Source organism: Acipenser ruthenus, chromosome 15 (assembly GCF_902713425.1).
Source record: "Acipenser ruthenus chromosome 15, fAciRut3.2 maternal haplotype, whole genome shotgun sequence".
Taxonomy (NCBI): domain Eukaryota; kingdom Metazoa; phylum Chordata; class Actinopteri; order Acipenseriformes; family Acipenseridae; genus Acipenser; species Acipenser ruthenus.
In genome coordinates this window covers 862,388-879,444 of record NC_081203.1, presented here as the reverse complement: position 1 = coordinate 879,444, position 17,057 = coordinate 862,388, and the positions used below count along the sequence as shown (strand labels likewise).

Sequence of the window (17,057 nt, the reverse complement as noted above, 5' to 3'; positions counted from 1 at the left end):
TTTCAATCACTCGGCTGACAAAGACGCCTCTGCAATGGGTTTCTATTAGCACCTAATTGGTGAGAATATGCATTTACCCTGGTTTGCCATGTTTTTAAATCTGCTTTACCATCTCTCTCTGAGCTGTACAATGCTTACCTATACTTCACAGTGTTTTCACTATTCATTACACTTTGCTGTGCTTTTACTATGGGAGACTTTTCTAAGGGACACTTTAAAAGGCTCCAAGTCAACTGTAGTGCTAACCAGGGGCTCTGTGAAACCAGACAATACTGTTGTTTTATGTTCATAAAATATTGTTTGTTCTTCACAATGGGGATCAACTAATAAAGAAAACGTCTTAAAATTAAAAAAAAATAACAAGTAAAGCAAGCTGCAATCTGACCATAAAGAAGCCCTTGTCCAAACACGCTCATCAAAGAAATCTGCGTCTGGTTTAAAAGAGAACTCTCTCGAAGGAGAAGTGTGTTTCTTGTGCACGACCTGTGAAGCTGGTAAGTAAATATTCGAGGCAGAAACGGGGCCTCTTTTGAACAGGAGGAGACGGGCATGTTTAACTGATCCAACCTGTATGGTGTCTGCCTCCCCCTTTCCCATGGTTCAGTAAGTCTGACTGGGAGCTGGGTCTGCTCATCCCCAGCAGTAACGGCATGATTGACAGCTCTACTGAAGCAGGTGACATAGCTGGATGATCCGAAGATCACCCCGCGAGCCGCAGACCTGACAGGACCTGCACTGCGATGATCTGACAGGTTTGTTACAGTCCGACCCGCAACACCGGTGAAGTGAAAAGATCTCCAGGCTGTCAAATGAACCTATAAAAGAACAATCAATCAGACACGTACTGTCTACCCCCAAGATACATGACCTGAAGAAAAGGAGGGTCACATGCATGTGTTTCTTTGTCTGGGTGATCTGCAGCTTGGTAGAGTTTTGATACTGGAGGTGTGTGTTTTTTGTTTTTTTTGGAGAGGCGTTATTTAATGTACAGTAGAATGACGTTTTGACTGCAAAAAAAAACAACACACACCAGTCCATAGTGACACCGGTAGCATGTTTAACATACTGTACATATAAAACACACACGCTTGATCCTGCAAGTAAGTTATCGATCAAAGAAGAAAACATATTAAAGCAAGTTGCTAGCTCTCATACGCAGTTATACCTTTGCCGAGTTTACGTTTTCCCTGCAATGCAAAATAAATACAGCGGACACATGCACCAATGTGTCGGCTACAACAAATTTCAAATTGCTAATTGTTTGGACAGTTCTGACACTGGAGCACATTTCCAGTAAAATCACTCCAGATTGCATGTGAACTCACACAGCCCCCCTCGGCACTGGAGACTGCAGTCACTGTACTGCCTGCTATTCCACTAGTCCATTTTCATCATTATTTTTGTTGGCCCAGGGACAATAACAATCTGACAGCGAAATTCAATCTCCTGCTATTATGTCAGTCAGCAGAGTCCAGAGCTGGTGAGGCTGCTAGTGATTTAGTGAATATTCAAGCAGAGTCCAGAGCTGGTGAGGCTGCTAGTGATTGAGTGGATATTCAAGCAGAGTCCAGAGCTGGTGAGGCTGCTAGTGATTGAGTGGATATTCAAGCAGAGTCCAGAGCTGGTGAGGCTGCTAGTGATTGAGTGGATATTCAAGCAGAGTCCAGAGCTCGTGAGGCTGCTAGTGATTGAGTGGATATTCAAGCAGAGTCCAGAGCTGGTGAGGCTGCTAGTGATTGAGTGGATATTCAAGCAGAGTCTGATCACAGGTTAGGAAACCCCTCTGAGCGGAGTTAGAACACACACAGTGCCCATAGTAAAGGTCCCCTGTTTCACAGACCCTCGTAAGCACTGATCTTTGACTACCTTACCCACGGGTGGACCTTGCAGGTTTACCTGACTGCTATGAAAGTATTTTATCACATAAAGCTGGGCGCGATGTTTACTTTCCTCCAGTCACTGAGCACCGGGTGGCAACCCATCATGTTACTGATGCAAGATGAAACCCGATTAAGCCACATCCGTAAAGGATAATTCAATTTGCTAATTGCAAACCTAAAAGCGTATCGGCTTTATTTGCTCAGTGCTCTCATTAGGGGTGACATCATCTGAATCAATCCAAGCCGTACGATTCAGAGAGAGAGAGCACGGGAGGGGATGCGCGAGTATGAAAGCAAGCCGTGTGCCGACAGGGAGCAGAGAGGCTCGGGTTCAAAGCGTGTGTGTATATGTGTATAAATATGAAACAACATGATGTCATCCAATACACACGTCTCACAGCACAGCAGCAGAGACGGTGTCATATATTTCACAGCTGTTCCACTTTAAACAAGCTGCCTGCCCCGGTATGATAAATCACGATACTTGATAGTTTTAATGCTTCCCAGGAGCGTGTGGTGCCAAGTAAATACATAATCCGTTTATTTTTATTAAATACAGCAGATCTCATTACCCCCCCATCATCCACAGTGTTGGTCCTCGCTTATCGTACTTGTACAGTCAAGACTCCTTACAGTTCAGTCCTCAGTCATTTCTAATGCTAACAGGAGTATTTATCTAACGTTACAACGATTTAACCCTTTACCAGCACTGTACTTGTGAAACGGATTCTCTCTAGCTCCCTTCCGAACATCCTGCCTGCTTCCCCCGTGGAAAACCCCAATCTGAAAAACTCCGGCTGGGGAGAATCAACAAGAATTTGTTGGATAGTGATTGTAGCAGAAACCAGTTCTAAGGAGGTTTGGTCGTGGCTCCCGTTTGCCATAATGCCATTACAGCAGCACTTGTATTCTCGTTATAAAGCAGGACACAAATCACACAGTAAAAAAAAATAAAGAAAGAAGCCGCCACAAATCAAACAGCCTGGTAAGGGGTCTGATGCAGGGCAGGAAGCTGGTGTTGTCTCGGCTGGGGCTGGTATCACTGGAGTGTGGTTCTCATGATATAATAAACTAGTTCAACTTGAAAATGTCCTTATGATTGAAATCCTCCAGTACAATAGCTGGATGTCATTGTAAATTTTATGCAAAAAAAAAAAAAAAAAAAGTATTGCGAAGAGAGGAACTAAAACGAATTCTATTATATTCGACACCCATCTCCAGAACTTGGCAAAGCCTGAATAAGAATGACTTAGCCCTACTGATCTGGCTCCCGGAGATCTTGGCAGGCGAGCGCTATGCAAATCTGCAGTGACACTAATGGGCGGGCTGTCACCTCATTGGTCAGATCTCAGAGCAGGGAGACAGCACGGTCAATGCTCCATGCCTCTGCACCACGGATTCTACAAGCCACGCCCACTACACAAGCCTTGTATCTGCGATGCCAACTGATGCAATCAATCAGTAATAAATGCCATAACGATGTGCAGCGGTGCTCTCAACCTCATTTGATAAACCTACATTGTGGCGTCATTTCATGTTACGTTTTGGAATTAGCATTTTTTTTAAACGTTTGCTCGTCGTAGCCAGTAAACTGTATAGGAGCACTGCTCTGAACTCTATAGAGCTGTCCTGTGTGATTCCCCAGCTGTAATTAAGTGCACCAGGGGAAGACGAGAGCTAAAAACCATCTCCTGGTCTACTTGACGTTTCTGATAAAGCCATCAATAAAGCCCAAGTGGTTTTATTTGAGAGGGTTACCTCAGCTAGCATTGCGGGACAAGGCTGCTGTCATGCAGTTGATCAGAAGACAGCTACACATTTAGCTTTCTCCCCTCCAGAAAGCTCACGCAGCAGGAACTAGTGTGGCCTCTGTAAACTCAAACCTTAATGTAAACATGCAGGGTTTGAACTTAAACAGGACACATAAAAATGATACAGAAATAAATAAAACCCAAATGTCTCTCCTCTTGGTAAATGGAGGACGCATCACCGCTTCTCAAGTATTTACTAACAGCCTGATGAAAGCCAGAATGGTTGGGAGCTTTAATTGAATTAGGTAGGTAGGTAGCTTTGTACAGCCTGCTGAATCCTCGAATATCTGTCCTACCCAGAATCACACTTCATATAAATGAAGCTATATGTGGTTAAATACATAGTGCTGACAATGCGTGCAATTTTAAATTCACACAATGCACTACTTCATAACTGAAATAAAATGTGTATGCATTTAATTGACATTTCTTGCATATTTGATAGAGTACATGTAAGCATGGAGACAAACCCTTTATAGTGGAGGACACATAGACAATGAGCTATGTAATAATAAGACATAACTGATCACATTAATTCAATATAATGCTCACTGCCTCTCTCTCAGCCACAGGAGAGCAGAACAGTCGTCTGGAATATGCAAATCAAAGACAGTCCGATACAAACAGTCCAAAAAGCTTCCACACCCGCTAATCTAAACTCTCTGATACCATTCTGTAAACAAGCCCTCCCCATTCACTGCTAGGCTCAAAAGCACTTTAACAGCCTATAATAAAAACACCACTACAGATAACAGCTCCCTAAAACGTCTCTGTGGCTTCCAGTGTAACGACGGCACTATACAGACACACATATTCAAGAAGGGCTTGTTGCATCGTTTGTACTGCAGCAAAGTCTATTATTCCATTATTAATGCAGTCGAGGATACAGAAACACCTGCCAACCGAGCGCTTGCTATCAGCCCTTTGACTCTCAGCAGGGAAGGTTTCTATATAATAGCGCGTCTACGTGCAGTTTCATTACACATGAATCAGTCACGTAGAGACTAGTCAAGTCCCTTGGTCCGAGAGTTGCTCATTTGTCTCCTCTTCTCATTTCTCACTGGACTCCCTTTCTCCTGGGTGTCAGTGTGAATGAGGCATCGTTAATCTCCACAGACAGCAGCACCTCCCAGCGACTCCCGCTGTTCCGAGACCCTCGCCTGTCTGCTTATCCTCTCAAAGTCACTTAGAGCGTCTGAAAAACATTCTTTCAAACTTTGAAACTGAAAAATAAATGAACGTTAAGTGGTTGTATAACATCGCTTACAGTTGGAAATACCTGAAGGTTAACAATAGCACCTTAAAATGGGGAGGGGGAGCGGGGGGAGTGGGTAAGCACAATAATTCTGCTGAAACGCTGCCTCTGCTAAAACGAACACCAATCTTGTGTTTTGCTTTTTAAATAAAAGGTTCCTAAATTCTTCTCTTCAAGACCCAGTGGATAGGGGAATTATCTATAGTTTGAGATGACCTCTGATTAGATATATTACCAAGCAGGGCCTTAAATCTGCAAGGTTTTTAACAACTGACATATGGCCACTGCTCTGGCATTTCAGAATCAAGCCACATATGGTATCAGGTACTGCTGTATTAAACTCAACACTGCCAGTACAAGCTGAACACAGTCCAAGGGCAGCAATCTCATTACATACAGTAAATAAACAGTGCTTGTGGTCTGGTGATTCTTTGCCCTAATATGGTGCCTGAAGCCCCCTTTTCATCAGAACGTGTTAAACGCCAGCACGGCGATCAGAGAAGTCCAGTGCGTCACAGGGACTAGACGGCTGGGAAACAGCCTATTTCGGTTCTTTTAAAAGCAGATTTCGAAATCAGCTCATCAGTCAGCCAGTTTGCTTTTTACTTCCATCACAACACAAACACGACTCGCTCCAATAGCAGTGGTTAAACAGTCATGCCTGCACAGCGTTTTAGTATTTGTCATGTTCATTCCCTCATACCCTGGCTTCTCCTTCACTGCACAGGCATCCTGAACACAAACAAAGTGGCATAAAATGTACCAAGCTCTTCAGCTGCCTGTATTACTGAGCCTCATCACCCGGAAAGCTGAATGTTAAGACACTGCTAACAATGTCTAAAATGACCACAACTCTCGTATTAGCGGATTGCATTGTCCTGTCCTGCCTCTTACACAAATAACAGGCAAATGATGAACTTCTTTTTACAGGAAATACAGGCAAGAAACGAATGAATAGCTAAATAAATACATGAATTAATTAAGTGTTATTGTAGTTCACTGACCCAAATGGCTTTAAATATTGAATGGGCAGGGATTTTTTTTTTTTTTTTTGCCCGACAGGACACTTTGTTGCCAGGTCACTGGCTGCATGATGAAGTTCGGATTCACCTTCCGCTCACAGTGGAATCAGGTCAACAGGCCTTGCAAAGGCTGCTGGTGTACTGTAGTTGTGGCATGCTTGATCAGCTTAGAATAAAGGCAGACAGGACCGACACACTGGAAGAGCCTCCGTACACATCTACCAAACTGCACAAATAAAAAAACCGCCAAGCGAGATGCCTCAGTTCAAAACCCATCATCATTACTTTTTTTGTTCCAACTCAAAATCGCAATGCTTTTGCACGCTGCTTGTTATGCACGGGTGGAATTTTCTTTGCATTTTCTTTTCATGCAATCGTTTGTCGATTTTTTTTTTTCCTGTTCTCGCGCTGTAACATTATTTGGCCAGCGGTGGCACTGTCTTCTAAGCAAAAATAATAATAATAAATAATAATAATAATAATAATAATAATAATAATAATAAATAATAATAATAATAATAATAATAATAATAATAATAAATAATAAATAATAATAATAATAATAATAATAATAATAATAATAATAATAATAAATAAATAATAATAATAATAATAATAATAATAATAAATAATAAATAATAATAATAATAATAATAATAATAATAAATAATAATAATAATAAATAATAATAATAATAATAATAATAATAATAATAAATAATAATAATAATAATAATAATAATAAATAATAATAATAATAATAAATAATAATAATAATAATAATAATAATAATAATAATAATAATAATAATAAATAATAATAATAATCCACTTAGTACTTTCTTTGGCTGGGAAAAAACAAAAACAGAGGCCTGTAGACAGCTGGAGACGGCTCTCGGCAGCGACCGTTAACAGCTGGTCTCTGTTTCTTGATGCTTTTATTTTCTTTTGCTGCTGCAGTTTCTCAGGGTGAAAGGAGTAAAAATGACCCTGTTTATTTGGAAGGCGCGCAGCTGCTGTGGAGCTGGGTTGCGTTTCTCACAGTGAAATTCACATCCCCTCTTCACGGGAGGAATGCCTTTCTCAACACGTGGCTCTAGCGAATACCCAGGCAGGCTGAGCATCCTCACTTGAAATACAGCGAGAATTCTACTGCGTTTACAAATTCCATTGAGAAGCAGCAAGATCGCTACTTAATACCACCACTAAAAATGAGACACAGAAATATCATGTTTCCTACTGAAGAAGCTGAAGAAGGGTTGAGAGGGAGAACGTGGATTATGGAGGGTTACTGGTCTACGCTGCAGGGGGACCCCTCCGTTCTGAGCAGCACAGGGACGGAGCAGAGTGATCCTTACTGTACGTGGCGCTGGTAGCAATGAAAGGAGTTCTCATTAATAGTGTGCATTAGTGTATTGTTCTTCTATTTCTCCTTCCAGTATAGTGATGAAGATTAAGGTGCCTTCAGATTAATTGGCATGTTAGGGTGCTAAAAATATGCTACCATATTTAACAGCTATTCTTGGACACCAAGCAAAGATTATAATGAGTGTGCACTTGCAAAATCACATGTGCAACAGCATTGCTCTATACACGGACACAGGCTTATACATAGCTGGTTTTCACAGAATGACATGCTATTGGAGGAAAAGGTGTGTGTTTAATTATTAACCATGTGTCTGATGCTGCCTCATAACAGTCACACCTGCTCTATGGATGGTGAGCTTCTATTAGCACGTCTAGTCAGAGCCATGTGGTAATTATTAATGCAGTACAGTACTATAGAGAGCAATGCTACAGCAAACCTGGGGTCTTACACCTGTAACCCATTGCACAACAGCGACTCCTAGTGCAAGACAAGAAAAGTACAGTGCAGTGTCCTATCTAATGTTCTGTTTGAAATGAATATAGGGCAGCACTGTACAAAATGACAGTTTTGTGAAACGGGAGAAGCAGATCTCTCAAGTGAAGTGTACAGGTCGAGGACATTCTCTTACGATGCTGCTGCAGAGTACAGGAAGTTGCGCCTGTACAGTGAAGCCCATGCACTATGCGGTTAGCATCATTTACATGAAAGGCAATGTTACAGCTGCTAACATTAATCACGCCTGCTTTACTGCATTGAGAAACAGAACGGTGGGGAAGTCTGAAGTAGCATGCAGAAAGCACGGTGCTGTGATAGAAGGCTTTCTAAACAGCCTGCGGGACACAATGACAATCCTGGAATGCAACGAGGGTTTCAAAACAAAGGTTTGCATTTGGAACTGTGCTTGGACATTCTAAAGCTAGGAACAATGTTTTTAATTCTTTACATTTCTGTAAGTAACCCACCCTGCTTGTACATGGAGGTACTTACATTAATTTGCATGCCTTCCCCTGCCCCTCCTCTACTAATGCTTGTACTATGGCATACCGCAGTTATGATATAATTAGGGTGTAAAATCCACCCGCCCAACTTTTTATCTAAATGAATTAAAGTCCCAACCTGGAGCTACTTGCTGACAGACAGATAGACTATAATGCAATACTAATCCCCACGAGCACATAAACACGCTATGTGAGGCTAGTCAACATACAGAACAACAATACGCCATGGTTGTAAATTATGGGGAACTCAAAGCCAACTTACATGCATGTGTTTCTTTAAATAGCCCGCAGTATAATCAGCATGAACAACAATACTGCTGTAATATTTAATTCAATTGACTCCTATAATGTACGCGATATAACAGATCAGTGAAAAAAATACAATATAAATATTAACTAATGCATATAGGATTGGTGGTTTTCTAGGTATTAAATGTTGTACGTTATGAAATGAAACTTTTTTTTTTGTTTACCTGTCAGTATCATCCCAGACCCCAGCTCGCCCGAATCTTCCAGTCCCGCAGAACCAGTCAGGCCAGAATGGAAACCAGTGAGCACCAGTATGGAAATGCAGACCAGCTTCAGCTTTCCCCAGTCCATGCTTTTCACTTCCATAGTCAGCAGTCAAAACAAAACAAAACAAACAAACACACACACACACACAAACAAACAAACAAACACAAACTTTTTTTTTTCTTCAGCATATAATGAATGCAGCCCAGTTGTGTTCGCGTTATCCATTCACTGCTGGTAATTGATTTGTATAGTAAAGTCTATGCAAACTTTTGGGGACAGGTTTCCCTGAATTTGCAATTCAATCAAGTTCAGTAGTTTTGGCGCTGTTCTCGGGATTACTGTTTTTCATGCACCGCCGGGAATGCAAACACAGTTACAGCCGCAGCAGTGGTTTGGCAAGCTTCACCTCTTTGGCTACGGCGGTGGTTGCTGGCTGCTACAGTACATTATTACTATCAGAGTACAGTACTAAAGACGAATGCCAAGCCTTCAACTTTCCTCCAGCAGTGGGGATACTAGCTGGGGTACCCCCACCCACAAGCTCACTTTGAACCAATCCGATGGCAGAATGCGGGGCTGTGCGCGCTCCCGCCGGGTGGAACTCCCTCGCTGGAAAGTGCGCGCCGGGTTGCGCGCGCGTTGCTGGGCTCTTGTGCACACCTGGGCGCTGCAGGAGATGCATAACGAGCGGTCAGCGCAAAGCAAAGGACGGTGATATCAAGAAGTCTAATTGCGAGGAATGTTGCAAAATTAAAATTACATTTTCTTATTGTCAGAAATGTTTTGTAATTGCTCAACTATTGTTTTGGTTTTTGATATGCTTGCGCTGAAAATTAATGCAAAAGATTTAGGATATATATTTGCCCAAACACAGTGATTGATTCTCTCTGTAATAATTGACTCTTGAATTGTGGCGGCCGTGCCTCTTCATTTTAACAGCAAACGTCTTCTTTGCATCCTAAACGTTCCCCTGGGACCTTTCCACCCCTCTAGAATCTCTGTCCTGTTCTCTACTAGACATCTACACTACATCGTAGACCTGCTCGATTATCTATTACAGAAACTGGAGCAAACACGTCACCTCCTCGTAGAATCCTGGAGCCCCGTGCAGTGTACAGGAGCAGCCCATAGACAGTATAGTGTACTACTGCAGTACATATACTGGATTTATTTTTATTTCATTTTCTAAAATACATTTACACAGAGCAAGCCAGCCTCATATGCACGCATGACGTTTGTTTTGTGTGTGTAGATTCACCATGGTAAATTATATTATTCAAAGTGTCAAATCACAAACTAGTGTTATTTTCATTGGAATAGTTTTTTTTATAAGCATGTTGTGTTGTGTTTTATAGAATATATAGATCCTCAAATACAATACACTTTGTGCATGTCCTGTAAATAAAACGTCCACATGTGATGCTCCACGCATAGACCTATGAAGTTACTCAAGGACAATGCAAAGCACGTTGGATGAAGAAAGAATTTCTGAAGCATGGGTGTGTTTTTTTTCTAAGTTTTATTTTATTTTAGTTCAAGGACTTCGCTTCATACAAAAAGTAACTGTAGAAACAACTGCAGAATTCAAAGTTTGGCTGATAAATAGGAATCAGGCAGCAAACTAGTCTATCACAGGACTTTTGTTCCAGTTGCTTGCATGGTTGGAACTTTTAATAATTTTCCAACACTGGTTTTTTTTTGTGTGTGTGTTTTTTTAATATAAAGTTTTGCCACAAACCTCCAATTTATATCAAAGATCAATAAAAATGAACACCCGATGAATACAGCGTATCAAAAAAATACGAAGATAAACAATATATTTCCATGCACATACCTTCTTTTTTTGTAATATAACATGCAAACATTACTTATGCAAAGAGTACAGCCACTATTAAACTGGTATTAATATGCAGAAATTGATTGGTACAGTTGAAGTTTGGCAAACCGACTGTAAGGAATTTGGAGGGGGTAGATACAATTGTATCTGAAAAAGGCTGCACGGAAAAGGGAGGGATGTTGTGGAGGGATGGGGGTAGTTTTTGGTCAAAGCCGCCCCACTGTGACAAAAAGGGGCTCTGAAATGGGTCAAATAGAAATAGATAAGTATGCATGTACAAGAATTGTTCCCGTTTGTCTGCTACAAGAAAACACGACCGCCCTCACACAGGGCGGGCAAGCAGTTCACACCCTGGGCTTACAAACCACCCAGTGGTATTACATATCGGGGTACACACACAACATAATTAATACAATAAAAACAAACACATTCTCTTTCGCTTTTGAGTTGAGTACAACAGATGCATGCGTGTATCAGCCGTACTGCTGTCAACTGGCTGAACGTTTTGAAATGGCGCGTGGTTGTTTGTTTTGTTTTTTTTTCCAAAATTTGTTTTCAAATAAACATTGTGCCTTTATTTAAGGAAACTTTTTTTTTTCTTTACGAAATATTTGGTCACAACCATGCTGAAGCCTGAAACAGGGTGATCCAGCAGGCAAAGCTACAGAACAGCTGAAGTTCATTTCAGACTGCCGTCTTGTTGCACAGCCTCCAACACTCTGGACCTCAAACAAACTTTAGACCGCACTTCACTCGAAGAGCGCACTGTTGCGTCCTTGCGTCCCTTCAGCAGGACTGCATTCAAATAAAAGTCAACAGCAATGCTTTCTCAAACAAAAATATACACCTTGCGACACTGTGTTCATAACCTTTCACATCAAGTTACAGACTTGAACATGCAGCTGTGTTCATGTTTCTGTTAACAGCCTCCGCTGGGCTGCACTGCTACAGCAATTACAGTAGGTTCTGGGAAACTCTGTCCCCCATCCAGCAGTACAAAATTCACAAGCCTCCTTTTTAATCATTCACCCACACAAACAAATACAAGTCTTTCTGTTATCTCCAACGGCTTTCTGTTTTGCAACAAATAATTGCTAGGTTCTAACCAGGTTAGTATATTAACCAAATTGACTTGAAATATCTATTTTCTTATACATATATATTAATATAGCGGTATATATATATATATATATATATACACACACACACCTTCCAGGTTCCCCACTCTTGAGCTCTGATGCACTGAAGAAAGTGGTTTGCATCATTACTGTGAGATATTTTTAAAGGGTCAGGCACTTGGTAGTCAACAATTGGAGTAGTCAGTCAGAAATAGTAAACCTAACTCGACAACTAAAGCCATTTACATAAAACGCTGTCTGTTTTTTTGTTTTAATACAGTTTACAAAAATGCACACACTGAAAAGAGAAAAGTTCTACCATAGCTTGATATAAAACAAATTCCTTTTTTTTCTTTTTTTTTTTACTGCAAGTCAAATAGTGATGATGTTTGCAAAGCAGCACATCAACAACATTTCTTGAAATATAACCATAGTAAAGTCTCCCATTTCAGCAGAACTCCCTACTGGATAGGGAGGACAACGTAGCTCTTTTATATAAAGGGTAAAACACTATGTAGGTAAGCAGAGAAAACATGGTAGTGCATTATCAGCTATTTGATGACTGGCTCCATTCAAAACAGTTACTCTCAAGACTTCTGCACTCCTTTGAATACAGCAAACATGTGTTTCCTCATCTGTATGTTTTCTTGAAAAGAGAGAAAAAAAATCTGCAACCCAATCTGCAGTGATCTCTCTGTGGTTCATGTCCTTAGGGTTAGCTCTGCTTTGTGTAGTTTTTCTTCTCTGGAACCATTAGCACAAGCAGGCTAGAAAAAAGCATTTTGAATCATCGCGTGCATTTCTTTCCACATCATCGAATGTCTTTTGCCTCAGTGCAAAGACACATGAGAGGAATAAAACACAGCACTTACATAAATATATACACATCAGTATATCTATATATCTATATAGAAATACAGAAATGTATCTCTTCATCCAGGATGGATCCTTCTTTTCTTCGGAACATGCTTTTTTTTCCTTTCTTCATTTTCATTTAAAACAGATGCATACATACATACATACATACATACATACAACAACAGTGTAAAACTACAGCCTTGAGTGATGATAAAACTCATCGATTTTTCTTTTTTCACTGAATGCATAAAACTCTGCAAGAACCTTGCTTTGTTTTTAAAGCCATGCTAGCACCAATCATCTTGGTCCGCCTCGTAATAGTACCGGCGCCCCCTAGTGCCCGAGCCGGGGCCCGCGTTGACACCCACAGCATAATGGTAGCCGTTGGGAACCCCCCTGCTTTGCTGGGGCTGCGTTGGGGTGGAGACCGCGTAAGAAGTCCTGGGGGCTCGTCCCATGTTGGAGGCCAGAGCATCCTCGAAGGTCAGCATGTCTTCTGGCCCATCAGAATCGTTCCTGTGTCCCAGGTAAGGGTCGGAGCCGATGCGGGTCACAGCGACGTGGGATTGGTTCTGGGAGTCTCCGCACAGCAAAGCGTTGTGCTCGGATAAGCCTCGACTCAGCCGGGCCGGAGAGAAGTTGGGCAAGCCGGCGCTGAACTGCACAGGGGAGGAGCTGGCCGTCTTGTAGGTAACGTTAGGGCGGGGGGTGAGGGGCGTCTGAGGCAGCTGCCTGCGTCCTCGGCAAGGGGTGCTCGCACCAGAGCTCAACATCACCGGGCTCCCACTAACTGAACCACTGCCCTACATGAAAATGGAAACAAAGCAAATCAAAAGGAAAAAAAAGACGCATGACGTGGACACAAGACGCACACGAGGTGATTTCATAAAGAACACACAAGGGTAAGGGAACATACACACACACGCACACGCACAGAGCCACAGGAGGAAAGACAAAGCCACAGAGGGACAGCCACAAGAAATGCGGAAACAAAGGAACCACGCACAGAAAAGGAGATGAAGAAGAAGAGGAAGAAGAAGAGGAGGAGGAGAATTGGAAAAAGAAATGTAGTAAATGAAGGCCAGATAAAAGTAGAAAAGCGTTAGAAGCATTAGTGTTAGACTGACGAGGGCAGACGGAAAAGCATCTGGTTCTACTTTTCTGATGGCGTGTCAAATGCAATGCATCAAACACTGAACCATTTAGGCTCACGTCTGTTTGCACACCCAGTTTATCTTTGCATTTAGTTTTGATTTTGTTTATCTGGGTTGGCGCGAATTTGTGTGCGCTGCATTGTACAATATAGCTAAAAGTGAACATTGGCATGCAAATTGTTACTGTTTCTCAAGACACATAAACAACCATATGCTGGTTAATTTGTATCAGGAGATAACCGTATAGGCCTGTTGTATTTGCAAACTTTTTCCATGTGAAAATAATGCAACGGTACTGGTACTGCCAGAAGACAGACACCACCCATGTGTTTTGCGGTTAAGATCATTACTGTACATGTTCAAGACAGGGAAGAGCATTTTACACTACTCTTGTATATAGGAAATCTGTTCTGATGTTGTAAAGTGCAATGCTGGTTGTCCTTTGCTGTAGTCTGATCTATCAACAAGCCCTGCTGTCTGCCCCCATGCATTTAGACATCCAATTAATCATGTTAGCAAGGCAGAAAGGTAAGTTAGAAAAAGGCATGCAGAGGTTATCAGCAGGTCCAGGTTTAAGTGACAGTACAACACAGTTAGCAGGTGTTAACATGTCCACGTTAGTTAATGCATTGCTGGTTAAAGCATTTCTATAATAAATGATACAGAAAGTATTACCTGGAATCAATTCTGCGATGCATGACGTCTAATATATTCATGTTTGTTTCATGCAGAAGTATTTTTTAAACTATCGTTTTCATCTGATAAATTGAGTTCGCAGTCTACCCGTGAGCTTTATTGATTAGTCACTAATGAGATAAAAAAAAACCTTAAATACTTTTGCGTGAATCTGTTATCATATTGGACTGTATGCCAGGTGGAATTGATTTGAAGGTATTACTTGAAATATATCCCACAAAACAACATTAATTCACAAGCACACCTAAGGTGATTCTGAAAGTGTTTTTAGTTCTGTAATGCTTTTTACATTTTTTACAGACAAAAAAAAAAAAAAAGTTATTCTAGAAATGATTTTACCCAGGAGTTTACACATGCAAGTCCCCAGTGCATTAGAAATGACTCTCAAACATGTATGACATACAATCAGAACTCGCTCGTGCACTTAGCTAGTCTGGTGTAATGCAATTTCAATACACAACCACCAGGTGGCGCCAAATACGCAAACTCGTGAAGATATTGGGGTACAAATATCAGGAGAGCTATTTTTTTTTTTTTTAAATCATTGTTAGCCTTAAAGGGGAAGCTGTTAATTTATTTATTTGGGTGTTTTACTTTTTATTAAAAAAAAAAAAGGTGAAGTCGATTTGGAGTATAAAGCTTGGGGATTCAGAGCTCTATGATGCAATAAGCTGATAATGGTTAAAACACAAAACAACCCTGGTGGAAAACCACAGTGAGGTTGATAAATCGAGCGAGCAGATGCCTAGATCATTGAAATAGACCTCATTCCCAGCTTTCCTTTCCTCATAGAGTGCAGCAGTAAAGGCCATGATGACACTGTCCCATTGAGTCTAGTACATGCACAGTTATAGTCTGGTCCTGGAAGTCCTGGACAGACCCCCTCCTCACCTGTCTGTCCTGGCCCTCACAGGGGGAGGTGGAGCGGCTCGGGTTGCTGGATTTGGGCTGGGAGTGGTCTCGGCTCCCGTAGCGGTCGCAGGAGTAGTATCGCTGCTTCTCCGAGGAAGAGGAGTGATGCTTCCTCTCGTGGGACCGCCCCCTCTCGCGCCCCCTGTCCCGCGACGCAGGCTCCCCTAGCAGGGTGGTGGATGCTGGGTCACCGGGCGTACCTGAGACCCCAAAGAAAACCAGACACCAGAGATTAGGACATGGACTGAGAGAGCTGTCCAACCCTTAGGAAAGCTTCTCATAGTAAAAGCACAGTAAAGTGTAATAAAGTACAGTTAAAGGAGGGGATGGCAAACTATAGTAAATGCATAGTATCACCATGGGAAAAAGTGCAAAATTACTGTGCAAATGTATGATGGTAAACTTTTATAAGGGGAGTGGTGAACTGTACAGTGAAGGGCATGTGTTAAATGTGGCGGACCATCCACACATAGGCACAAAACACTCACACAAATAAGTGCAGAATTATTCTTAAGTCTGTTTATGTTGTATAAGTTTGCATCAGGTGATCATTAATTTTGCTGTGCATGGCTGTAAATGTACTGTGTCTAACCTAATTCCAACCCATACTTCCACAAATCCTGCCTCAATAAAAGGTGACTAACTAACCCATATTAAAAGTATCAAAATTTTGAAGCTTATCACATTCCAATCCTGCAATATTGGAAAGGCTTGGATAAGAAGAGCAGAAGACTTGCTTTTTGACAGTCCCTTCCTGACAGCATGCACGTTAAGTGTGTGCATCTGTCAAAAAAGGTCAACAGTAAGAATGAAGAAAAGTAACAAATGAAAAGAACTCTTCCCCTTATAAAAGTTTATCACAGTCATTTTCTACTGTCATTTTGCTCTGTAATCTGCAAGGCCATTTTTCAGCTTTCCTGTGCATTCACCGTAGTTTACAATGATTTGCCATGTTTTCTGTTTATTTGCTTGACCTCTTCATGCTTTGCAATGCTTTTCCTGTGCTTTATTGCAGGCTTATGTTGTTGAAACGTCCTGATCATACAGCAGTGTGTCGACTGGAGCAAGGGCTCAGTCCTAAATGTGCACCCTACCAAAACAAGGGAGCGGACTCCTAGAACCCACTTAAAGTGCACAAAGTGCGTTTCAGAGTGAACGATATTTACTGCAGCAGAATCCAGTTCCTTTGGGATTCTTGCACAGTTATAAATGTAATTAACGGTGCAGAACAGGAGGATACAGGGTGGAGTCTGAGGTGAAGCGGATGAGTCAAGACCCCTTACCTGCGTCTTTGCTAGCCTGGCGGCTGGGGGACCTCTCGAGCGAGTGCTGCTTCCTGTCCTTGTCTCGGCGCCGGTGGCAGCGGTGGTGGTGGTGGTGGTGGTGGTGGTGTGTCCGGTCGGGGGCCGTGGGCTCCAGAGAGTAATCCTGCAGGATCACCTCCAGGGGGCGCTGTGGGGTCAGCGTGGACACGGAGCGCTTCATTGGACTGGAGTCCGGGATCGGCTGGGGTGGGGGACAAGAGGGACACACATCAATACAGAACAGTGCTGTGTACAACAGAGCTTAATCCAGCTGGATGGATCCCAAACTGATGAACACCATCCTTGTTACTTATACACTGTGGGCTGGA

At 41.9% G+C, this 17,057-nt stretch overlaps 2 protein-coding genes across 4 annotated transcripts in view; both read right to left on the bottom strand.

Moving 5' to 3' along the window:
• The window catches only part of LOC117396745 (collagen alpha-1(I) chain-like), a 75,417-nt gene extending 66,062 nt beyond the window's left edge, over positions 1 to 9,355 (bottom strand). Inside the window, exon 1 of the mRNA XM_058986720.1 lies at positions 8,807 to 9,355. Coding sequence (XP_058842703.1) covers positions 8,807 to 8,948 — 142 coding nt within the window. The 5' untranslated portion in view covers positions 8,949 to 9,355. The remainder of the gene's footprint in view (positions 1 to 8,806) is intronic.
• A 1,132-nt stretch (positions 9,356 to 10,487) lies between these two features.
• Positions 10,488 to 17,057, bottom strand: part of LOC117396785 (voltage-dependent N-type calcium channel subunit alpha-1B) — a 112,816-nt gene continuing 106,246 nt past the window's right edge. For all 3 annotated transcript variants that reach the window (XM_058986715.1, XM_058986717.1, XM_058986716.1), the window contains 3 exons: positions 16,708 to 16,930; positions 15,404 to 15,624; positions 10,488 to 13,465 (listed from right to left, as the gene is read on the bottom strand). In XM_058986715.1, the coding sequence (XP_058842698.1) occupies positions 12,950 to 13,465; positions 15,404 to 15,624; positions 16,708 to 16,930 (960 nt within the window). In that variant the 3' untranslated portion in view covers positions 10,488 to 12,949. The remainder of the gene's footprint in view (positions 13,466 to 15,403; positions 15,625 to 16,707; positions 16,931 to 17,057) is intronic.